The sequence below is a fragment of the Erpetoichthys calabaricus genome, chromosome 13 (assembly GCF_900747795.2).
Source record: "Erpetoichthys calabaricus chromosome 13, fErpCal1.3, whole genome shotgun sequence".
Lineage (NCBI taxonomy): Eukaryota > Metazoa > Chordata > Cladistia > Polypteriformes > Polypteridae > Erpetoichthys > Erpetoichthys calabaricus.
The window spans coordinates 36515231-36527414 of NC_041406.2; the positions used below are offsets into that span (position 1 = coordinate 36515231).

Here is a 12184-nt window from a genome sequence, read left to right on the forward strand (position 1 = left end):
AAGCGTGCCAAGAAAACATTTCCCTCAATATCACACCACCACCAGCCTGGACTGTTATAATGATGATGATGAGGATGATAATAATATTAATACATAAATTTATGTAATCCCTTCCTATGCTCAAAACTCTCAAGTTACAATATGTATAATAATAATGGAGGTTGATCAGATATACAGTATGCCTTAGAAAGGGCTCCCCACAACTCAAAAAGTCATATCAGTCCAAGCAAAGGCGTCAACCAAAAAATTGATTCTAAAATTACTAACCTGCTTGAAAGAAGTAGGTTGTTACTTTGAGAACAAACACCATCAGAGTCAATGACATCTGCTAGCCAAGAAATACATTGCCAGGTTAACAGACTGGGAGTTTGCTGTGTCAAGCTTATAGAGAATGATGGTTCTGGTCAAAATAAATTAACTAGGTAATAACTCTAAAGTACTTAATAAAACACACACTGATAATCTCTAAAATAAAAACTTAATCCTAAAATAGTCCATTTGCATATTTATAAAGTGACGTAAAAAGCAAAACTGAAAAACTCTTTTAATGTGTGTTGCATTTGCAGATGGTAGTAGGCAAGTGTGCTTTGAAATGGCCCTGACAGAAAATAAAAATGGTGCACAGGGAATGTTGATTTGTCTAATGAAATACAACAGTCTTTTTTCATGCTCATGATGTAGTGCACGTTCCACTCACTGCTCATCAGTTAACACATTTTAAATGGCACCTGTGCGCTGTCTTTTGCAGCTTATTGGTTTTTCACCTGTCAAAATGGTATACTTGTGTGTTAAAATGTGAGGGTTATGTGCTCACCACCACCTAAGTCATTTCACATCAAAATATTAATGTTGTTGCATAACATCTTAAATTATACATAGAATAGTCACAGCTGCCTATTAATGATGGATGAGCAGATACAACTGGTAGAAATGAGCTTCCTTTGTAGGCTGTGTGGACTCAGAGATGGGACGAGAAGTGCAGACATTTGGGATCAGGCAGCTAATTAGGATGCCTCCTGGATGCCGCCCTGGGGATGTGTTTCTGGCAGGTCCAACTAAAGAGTGACATTATACAGTTAGGTCCATAAATATTTGGACAGAGACATTTTTTTTCTAATTTTGGTTCTGTATATTAACAGAATGAATTTGAAATGAAACAACTCAGATGCAGTTGAAGTGCAGACTTTCAGCTTTAATTCAGTGGGGTGAACAAAATGATTGCATAAAAATGTGAGGCAACTAAAGCATTTTTTGAACACAATCCCTTCATTTCAGGGGCTCAAAAGTAATTGGACAATTGACTCAAAGGCTATTTCATGGGCAGGTGTGGGCAAGTCCGTCGTTATGTCATTATCAATTAAGCAGATAAAAGGCCTGGAGTTGATTTGAGGTGTGGTGCTTGCATGTGGAAGATTTTGCTGTGAACAGACAACATGCGGTCAAAGGAGCTCTCCATGCAGGTGAAAGAAGCCATCCTTAAGCTGCGAAAACAGAAAAAACCCATCCGAGAAATTGCTACAATATTACGAGTGGCAAAATTTACAGTTTGGTACATCCTGAGAAAGAAAGCAAGCACTGGTGAACTCAGCAACGCAAAAAGACCTGGATGTCCACAGAAGACAACAGTGGTGGATGATCGCAGAACCATTTCCATGGTGAAGAGAAACCCCTTCACAACAGCCAACCAAGTGAACAACACTCTCCAGGGGATAAGCATATCGATATCCAAGTCTACCATAAAGAGAAGACTGCATGAAAGTAAATACAGAGGGTGCACTGCAAGGTGCAAGCCACTCATAAGCCTCAAGAATAGAAAGGCTAGATTGGACTTTGCTAAAGAACATCTAAAAAAAGCCAGCACAGTTCTGGAAAAACATTCTTTGGACAGATGAAACCAAGATTAACCTCTACCAGAATGATGGCAAGAAAAAAGTATGGAGAAGGCGTGGAACAGCTCATTATCCAAAGCATACCACATCATCTGTAAAACACGGTGGAGGCAGTGTGATGGCTTGGGCGTGCATGGCTGCCAGTGGCACTGGGACACTAGTGTTTAATGATGATGTGACACAGGATAGAAGCAGCCGAATGAATTCTGAGGTGTTCAGAGACATACTGTCTGCTCAAATCCAGCTAAATGCAGTCAAATTGATTGGGCGGCATTTCATGATACAGATGGACAATGACCCAAAACATACAGCCAAAGCAACCCAAGAGTTTATTAAAGCAAAGAAGTGGAAAATTCTTGAATGGCCAAGTCAGTCACCTGATCTTAACCCAATTGAGTATGCATTTCACTTGTTGAAGACTAAACTTCAGACAGAAAGGCCCACAAACAAACAGCAACTGAAAGCCGCTGCAGTAAAGGCCTGGCAGAGCATTAAAAAGGAGGAAACCCAGCATCTGGTGATGTCCATGAGTTCAAGACTTCAGCCTGTCATTGCCAGCAAAGGGTTTTCGACCAAGTATTAGAAATTATCATTTTATTTCCAGTTATTTAATTTGTCCAATTACTTTTGAGCCCCTGAAATGAAGGGATTGTGTTCAAAAAATGCTTTAGTTGCCTCGCATTTTTTGTTAACCCCACTGAATTAAAGCAGAAAGTCTAAACTTCAACTGCATCTGAATTTTTTCATTTAAAATTCATTGTGGTAATGTACAGAACCAAAATTAGAAAAAAGTTGTCTCTGTCCAAATATTTATGGACCTAACTGTATCTCTCGACTAGCCTGGGAACGCCTCAGTATGCCCTAGAGGAGTTGGAGAAGGGTTTGGATAAAAGGAACATATGGGCATCTTTGCTTAGACTGCTGCACCCGGATAAGTGGCAGAAAATGGATGGACAGTGTTTTTAAATAGCTTCAGTAGAAAGGAATACACATTGCATGATTTCTGTGAACTAATGACCATGGAAGTTTCTTGTCATGACTCCTGGCAGCAAATTCTGACTCTACCATCTGTGTGCCTCAGCAGACATTGATATTCATCACACTGGACTATGTTTTTTCTGTCTTCAACTGTCCAGTTTTGATGAGCCTTTGCCCACTGCATCCTTAGCTTTGTTTTCTTGGCTGACAGGGTGTAGTCCTCTGCTGTTGTAATGCATATGCCTCAAGGATCGACGTGTTGTGAATTCTGAGATGCTTTACTACTCACCACAGTTGTACAGAATAGTTATCTGAGTTGCCATAGCCTCTCTGTCAGTTTGTACCAGTCTGGTCGTCCTCTTCTGACCTCTGTCATTAGCAAGGTGTTTCTGTATGCAGCACTGCTACTCACTGTAATTTTTTTTTGTTTTTCACACTATTCTGAGTAAACTTCTAGGGACTGTTGTGTGTGAAAATCCCTGGAGATCAGGAGTTACTTATATACTCAAACTAACCTATCTGGCACCAACAACCATGCCACAGCTGAAATCACAGATTACATTTTTTCCCATTCTAGTGTTTAATGTGAACATTAACTGAAGCTCCTGACCAGAATCTGTATGATTTTATGCATTGCACTGCTGCCACATGATTGGCTAATTTGACAGTTGCATGAGTAAGCAGGTGTACAGGTGTTCCCAATGATTTGATTTGATTGTATTTACTTTAATAATCCCCATGGAGAAATTGTGTTTGTTTTTAACTCTTACTTAACTCACTTAAATTTTTAGTCTTCTGTTCCATTTATATTTGAGGGGTGGGGTGGTGTTATTACTTATATGTTACACCACGATTTTGTTTGAGAATTTATCAACAAGGAATATGTGATTAGTTGCACCTCTCTTGTCCTTGGTTTGGAATTATTAATAGCAGTAAAACAAAACTTAAAATAATAAAAAAAACCAACAAAATACACTTGTGATCAGTCCAGCTCAGTTTTTTTAAATAGCTTATTGAAAGTAATTGCACATGAAATATATAATAATCCGTGAGTTAAAAATCTGCAGGTAAGATATTTACAGCCTGTCCTTACTCTGATTTTAGGTGCACAAAATGAAGATATTTATACATTTATATACACACACACCTTCTGGATATACTCCTTTGTCAAAATTTCATTACATTGTGCAAAAAAATAATTGGAGATCATTATTGTCCAATGAGAAAGAGAAAATAAGCATAATGCATGTGATAGTTTTCTTGTGTTTTATCAATATGTTTACTCAAATTGATACTTTATTAATCGGTTTCTGTTATGAGATTGCATGCAGCACACCCTTTCCTGCTTGGCTGTGCGAATGAGCATAGCAAAGGACCCATTTTGTGTGCTTCTTGCCTTACACCCATTGCTGCTGAAATTATAATAACATGAGTATTTTTACTTCAGTTAGATAATTAATTTGTTTGGTCACTCGTTACTTTAAAAAGTAATTGCACTGCTTACCATGTTACTTTTAATGTGTTGCCCTACTATTCTTGGGATTGTGTTGCCAAGTTTAGCAAAGTACATTCAGCTCATAACCACAAATTTAGCGATTTCTGGTATATTGAGACAGGTTACTTCAGCCAAAAGATGGAATAAAGTGATCGCCTGAACATTTGCCTCTGGAAATGTATTTTGTTGACACTTCTACCGATGGCTACTGAAAGCTTGTGCAAAGCAGATATATGTGCAGGCTGAAGAAGTGCAATGGACATGTGCAGACTTCGAAATCCTTAACAGTAATCTGGTTATGGGTTTCCATTGCCACATGAGAAAAATCTGCCTCTGTTAATCAGGTTTTCAGAGGCCAAATACCCAGTTTCTGTAATTGGAATAGGCGTTTACATGCCATTTTAGAAATCCACTTTCTGTGAATATTAGATTTATTGGAGTGCCTGTAATCATGCTAAATGTCAGGTTTGACACTCGTGGCAGTCCTCTATTTTGTTTCTACAAGATTTTCTTTCAGTGCAAATTTTTTGTCACAAGTATGTGTATACTACATGTGCAGGTCCATCTATGGCTTCATTTAAGCTACAAGTTTCAAATTATTCTGTTCCAATGAAGTAACATAGGCTTTAGTTTTGTCCCTGCTATATAAAAATGATAACAACCTCATTAAACCAGACCCTTGAATCAGATTAGAGATCCATACTTGTATTTGTATTTAGTCATTCATAAATTTTTCATAAACAGTTTAAATAATATCCATTGTCCTCCACATGTTGGTGTACCGTGTAATACCTATTGTGTTTGAAATAATACACTCTAACTAGTGCATTGCATTAAACTTTCTTTTGGCAAATATTTGACATAAAATAAGTGCATGACTACCAGTATACAGCAGTTTTTTCATTTTTATGTAATCCTTTAAATCTTTTTTTAAGTCTTGAAGTTTGCATAAGCAATAAGTTTCATAGACCTTGAAAGTGCTGTCATTCACATCAAATTATACCAGTGTTATTTTCACGCTAACACATCCTCATTCTGAAGTATATGCATGTGCATATATTTCTCTTTATTTTTTGCTGGCTGCTTAAAAGTAGTTGATTACTTTTTGTTTTGCAGCTGTATGTAATGGTTAATTTTTTCATTCAGCTGCTGTACTACATTTTGGCTTTAATTATAGTTTTCATTTAGGAGAACGTTTCTGACAGACATCTGGACTAAGACTATTTCATTTACATTTTTTTCCTTCTGTTTTTAATTAACAGAACTACAGAATTATTGCTACCCTGAATGGACATACTGGAAGAGTGAACTGTGTCCATTGGGTTCCACGAAATGACTATGGTGAGTTAAAATGACATTTCAGTGTGCTTTTTTTTAATATAATAGGGGGCTCTGCCCCTTGCTCGCCAACCCACAGGCGGACGCTATGTGCTCACCTCTTCGTGGATCTGCAGCTCTCGTATGGGGATGCATATGTACAATTTAAACAGATTGTTATTTTCATGGGAATTATTACATATGCATAATAGAACTATTTTACATTACAGCGAGTAATTAACCATAGTAAAAAATAGTAAAACATAATAAATTGAAAGAAAATTATGTTTCACTAGACAAAGAGCCCGTTTCGACAACGTAAGATGAAACGGGCACAAGTTTGTGTCAGCAGTGTATGAAGAACAAATGATAAGTAACGAAGAAGTTGTTTTGTAATGATTGTAGTCTGCTTTACTCATTACTGTACAGGCTTGTACTGTTAGTTGATGAATTTTCCAGGCCTGTAGTATAATATTTAATGATGAATGTTCCAGTACAATATTGAATAGTAATAAGTATAAGCACCACAAACCTGATATAGGTGTATTGAATGAATGCATAATTGAATCAGAATGCGTAATTAGGCCTCGAGCTGTAGTCGAAACCGCCTTTCAGGCCTCTAGAGCTTTAATCGAAGTCACCTTTCTCTTTGAATTTTTGCGGCCGTAAATCCGCCACCTGCCGTGATGTTGGGGTTGGATGTCGGTCTCGTAAGGTTTTTCGGGCAGCTGCGCAGAAGGCGACTGCGCATTCGGCTTTGGACGTGTGCAGAAGGCGACTGCGCATTTGGCTTCGGATGGACGTGAGTGAGGAGGCAGGCGAATTATGTATTAAGATGTTGCGTTAGAGGTATTCGTTGCGTTATACGTTTTTGTTCAGTTTGGCTTCGAAATTAACACGCAAATACTTTTTAAACTTACACTTTTACTGTAAAACTTCAGTAAAAAAATTTTTAATTACATTTTCGTCAATATCGCATTGAATTTTGATTCCATGTTTGGACTTGCATCGTGACAACTCAACTATAACTGCCCGTGAGTATAGTTTCTTTCTCTCTAATACGTAAACCGACTTTTTTTGAATGTTTGTCCATGTGATTTGTTAATTGTCATAGCAAAAGCTATTCTAACGGGAAACTGTAAACGTTTTAATATGAATGGCATATCAAGATCTCCTTTGGTGTCTAATGTTATCTGCAGAAGATGTACTACATTACCTTTCTTGTCGCCTCTTAAAATTTTACATGTCAGAATTGTTCGACCAATTTTGAATACAACTAATCTTGTCCTATTGCATAGCCCATCACTCAGATGTAAATTCCGCAATAACATTTCGATACATCCTTCTTTCAACATTAATTCGGATGGTGTTAACGGTTGTAGATATTCTATAGGACATTGTAAGTTGATGTTTTCATCTTCCGCAACATCACCACCAACTGTTTGAGCATAGTCTATTGATACACATTTAATCAATTTGCCGTGTAACCGATTGACAATTTTGGTGTTAATTCGTTTGACTTCATCATTTCTCTTTGCTAGGATTGCCCGTGTACTCATTTCTTCTGTTGATAAACCTTCGGGATGAAATTCTTCAATAAGATTTGGACATAAGTCTTTTTTTATTGGGAACAAAGTGAGAAAAATGTAAAAATTTATAGGAGCTGAGAGTGCAGGAACTGTGTCTGGCAAAAGCATTCACACCAATGAGAGGTGAGAGGACCTTGGTTGTGGTTGAGAATGGTTGAGAGGAGGGTGGGACTTGAAAGAATCTCTTGGCAAATGTCTCGTCTTAAGATTTTCTTTTATAATAGATAGATATGCATTTTCAAAATGTACTAATGGATACATGCAGATGTAATACTTGAAATATGTTTTTAAAATTTTTGCATAAGGTTTGTTATTTAAAGGTGGACATTTGAATTATTCAGTATTCACTTATCCTTATATTGCATTCAGGTAGACATTTTTGTATTTAATAAAGGAAAAAAGCAAGGTCATGGTATGATTGGTTTAGGCTTTACAAATGAAATTACTGTGGTCACAGAACCTGCATGCTTTCTAGGTACATTAAACAGTATTTTGTATCAACAGATGCATCAGATTCATAATCTAAAATGGCACAGGCTGTTCAGAAATTGTCTGTTGATAATTATTTAGTTGATTGCACAAATCTAATTTTATTAGTAGATTCAAATCTTTCACAACATGAAATGTCTCTGCAGCTTATCAAAATGTACAAAAGAAGCGGTTATAATAAAATCTTTATAATAAATGTTGTGTTTATTTTATTCAATAATATGGTGCTTCATTTAGAAACAGAGCACAGCTAGTCACTTTAATACCCCTAATAGTTCTCGAAACATTGGCAGCAGACCAGGAATTTGTGCAAGTGGGCCAAAACTAATTCCAACTGTGGTGTTTAGCACATAGGTTAGAGCCACAGCAGTTTGCTGCCACTGAGGGTGTTGTTTAATCCTCTGTTATTGTCTATTTTGCAGAATTAACACCTTCAGTTACTCATTTAAAATGAGCTCTGGTTTATATTTATGTAATGTATAAATTATTAACTTGCCTACAAAAATCTGGAAATTTTAACAATTATAGGTACCTGACTACTCACCAGGTGAAAACCTCAAAATTTAATACTAAAAATTGATTCTTAATCATGTTTTTAAAAACTCTGTGAAATTTGCTAAACGTGTTTTTTAAGCAGCTTCTAGGGATGCTCCTATTGATCGGCCGCTGATGTAAATCATCCAATTGGTAAATTGGCCGATCACAAAAGCTGATCTTTTTAGCCTCTGCTTTTCCCAACTCCTTTATGCAATGTATTACAGTAGTTGAGCTTCCTGTAGTGTAAACTAGCAGAGAGCTTAGCCTTTACATTAAAGAAAGTGGAGTAATAAACTGAGAAAAAGGAATCTGAGTAGTCGCCCTCTGCAATTTGACAAACTGTAAGAAAATCTGCTTGAAATCAGACCTTTTTGTTTTGTTCTTTAATGAAATCGGGCACCATTTCAGTTTGGACAGAGAGCTTGTTTTAAGTGCAGCAGCTTACATTTTTAATTGGAAAATGAAAAGATAAAGACAAATATGAAATTGCTGCTTAGTAAACAATAGGCTTGTTGGCTTAAAAGCAAAATGTATTTTTTTTACTTATAAATCTGTTAAGCATGTTAGTCTTTGGTGTTATTGATAAACAACTTATGAACATTTGATACATTTGTGGCTTTTTAAAGATTTGTACTGTGTTATTATTTGTTGCTGTGTGTCATACAGCATACATTTTGGTAAGAAACAAGTACTACATAATTAAAATGGTAATCCACATTTATAATTACCCCTAAAGAATTACAAATCTCTAGCTGATACACTGAAGAAAAAAAAAACACCTTTATAAATATAGTAAATGTGTATTTTAACAGTAAAAAAGCTGTAATGCAATTAATGATTAAAACCTGTAAGTACATGTATGTTTACATTTAAACAGTGTTTACTAATACTAATTTACTGTATGTATGTATGTATGTATGTATGTATATATATATATATATATATATATATATATATATATATATATATATATATATATAAGATAGATAGATAGATACATTACATTCTTAGTTTTGAATTACAATCTGATTATTTAGGTGGTTACCTACCTACTACAACATCCGCCCCATACTCTCAGTTGCAAGAAGCAACTCAAAGATAAGCAATACAGTATCTGCCATATAATACAAAGAGTACACAACATGTTTATGATACTTGATTTGATTCAGTACTATTTATTTTATTTATGTAGGCCCTGAAACTGAACTTCTCTCTGGTGGTACTGATAATCAGATATTAGTCTGGGAGATTCAGGATGGTAAGGTATGTTTTAAAAAATATATATTTTATTATTCTTTTAAAAGATTTCAATGTAGTAGTTGTGGAATGCTGTTCTCGCCTTTTAGTTTTTATTATTTCTTTGATATTTAATGTACAGTAACTTTTTTAGTAGCCTTGGCTATTGGCTCTCTATTACATTTCAAGAAGCATGTGATCAGAAGCATGATCTCCTAAAGCAAGTCGACCCTGCATACTCTTTCTTTTTTGCATTTATTAGCCCTTTCACACATGTACACTATCATGGGAATTAGTAAATTCCTGGGACAAAGGTGTAATAAAAGTAGTACAGTTAGAAAGTATTAAGTCCCCAGAAATTCCTGTGTTTATTTATGTATGAATAAAGGCAAAAAACTACCAGGCTAAGTGCAAAATGACAATATTGCAACACAAAGTGTCTACTTGTATTAATGGAAGTGAATCAACCATATAAAAGTCTAGATGGTCTGTATCATTCTTCCAAAATATATTGGTTTCTTTTATTCTTCTGTTTATCTGTGTCTAGTGGTAAACAACATTTTTTCAAGGACTGGCATGAAAAATAATTTTGAAAGTACAGGTTTGGATGAGTACTTCATTAAATGTACACAGTAATACATTGTTTAATTGTTGTTTCAGATGATGTACAGTATGTGTGTGTGTATGTATATATATATATATATATATATATATATATATATATATATATATATATATATATATATATATATATATATATATATATATATAGTGTGTGTGTGTGTAAAATATACTGTGTTTATTTTGTATATTGTTTGAAAAAATATAACTTCTACTGCAATACTTGTTTTGAGAGATTGTTTAAGTGCAAGAAACTAAATGTGTTCATAAAGGGGGACACCTTGTGCCAAACTGTAACTTTGCAATGCTAATTAGACACAGAGAAACCTTACATTTTGTACAATAGATTGGAGTTTTTGGGCTGCAATTCACCTATGCTCCGTTGTCCTCTGTTACAGTTGCCTCATAGAAATGTGGTGTGTTTTCATTTATTTATTTTTTGTTTTTGCTGCTTTTTTCTTGCATTTCACATATGAAATAAATGTGCATAAATACATTCTCATACCAGCTTCTTCTAGTGCTGGGTTACAGGAGCAATTGTTACAAATCCAGCATAGCCTAGTGTTCTTCAGCAAACATGTCGTTCTCAATAGAGTCAAAACTGTGATCAGAATGTGACTCAGGCTTTGTGCATGATAGTGTGTGATGATGTTTAAAGATGAACTGTCGCGGAGGCAATATATTTGGTGTCTTTTACACACAGCTGTGACATGTAGTACAAATGACCAATCATAGACAACTGTACATCATTGGAATGCTGTGAACCTCAGCTATTCAGTGGAATGCACTACTTCGGTGCAATCTTTGATAAAAGCACTTACCTGTGACGTGCTGCTTGTCCCAGCATATATGTGTGCAAATTACATATTTTACTAATGAAAGAGAGCAGACAACATCAAAGTTATAATTTATTTGAAAGAAGGCACCCTTGGGTATGTAAAAATAACCCTTATTGCTTTTGATTGACTTGTGGTTTTATTACAGTGTGCATACACCACTTTAAAACATGGCTTTATACCACCGGCAGTACACCTTGTGCATAAGTGGCTAAACTAATGGTCTTTTAAATGTAAAACATTCCATGTTTTTGATATCACAGTTCAGATATGTAACAAATGATGAGCTTATTACAGTAGTAAATATTTTTATACATTTTTCTGTTTATCAGTACACCTTAGTTTAACAGTTCAGTGCAATTTCTTTGTAGCAAGATGTGCTTTTGACATCTTTATATTTAATTATGAGACTTGTGCTTCAGGCTTAAATCTTGTAACCTTAGAGGAAGTACTGAATACTAATCATTTGTGTGCCATGTGCTAATGAATGGCACAGATTGCACAGCAGTTAAAATTGTGTTATGTAGGTTATAAAGTACCTCAGGGCATATCATTTATCACTGACACTATTAATCATACCGTACGGTAATCTAGTAGCATGCTGATGATTGTAGGTTTTTAATTGCTTGATTGCCTTACTCACTAAATATTATACCTCTCTGTATGTACTCTTTAAATCACAAATGCTTTAGGTTTTATTGAATTAAATGCTTTTTGAATAAGTGAAGTATTTTTAGATTATGCATAGGGAAACTGTTTTCTGAAATATGCATAATTTCCTGTAGTTTGAGATGGGGTGTAATTTGATTTCACTTAGCTGATGTATCATTTGATACTCAAGTAAATATTTCTGCCATTCTCTTAAATGTTAATATTCATGTGTTTTTATTGCTTAAACATAGTCATACTTCTAACAGATCTTATTTACTTCTATAATTTTATAACAAAAATATCACCATCTACTGGTTGATTTAGTAATCAAAGCTATTCTGTAGCTTTTCCTTGGAACTTGTTGTGATGAAAATTTTCATCATATCTTTAAACAATTAAAATAATGCTGTATGATTTTTAGAAAGGTACAGCATTTGCTATTAGGATTTTAACAGAAAAAAGAACGGTTTCATTGACACATGCATGCAAATCCTTTGTAAATGTTAGTAAAGTGTATGAACAAGACTGAAGAGCAATAGATGAGAA

General features: G+C 35.0%; 1 protein-coding gene across 3 annotated transcripts in view; it reads left to right on the top strand.

Moving 5' to 3' along the window:
- Positions 1–12184, top strand: part of elp2 (elongator acetyltransferase complex subunit 2) — a 90143-nt gene that overhangs the window by 1441 nt on the left and 76518 nt on the right. For 2 of the 3 annotated variants that reach the window (XM_028818129.2, XM_028818130.2), the window contains exons 2-3: positions 5625–5703; positions 9487–9557. In XM_028818129.2, the coding sequence (XP_028673962.1) occupies positions 5625–5703; positions 9487–9557 (150 nt within the window). Of the gene's footprint in view, positions 1–5624; positions 5704–9486; positions 9558–12184 lie in introns of those variants that run through there. The other variant, XM_051935956.1, reaches the window with a different exon arrangement.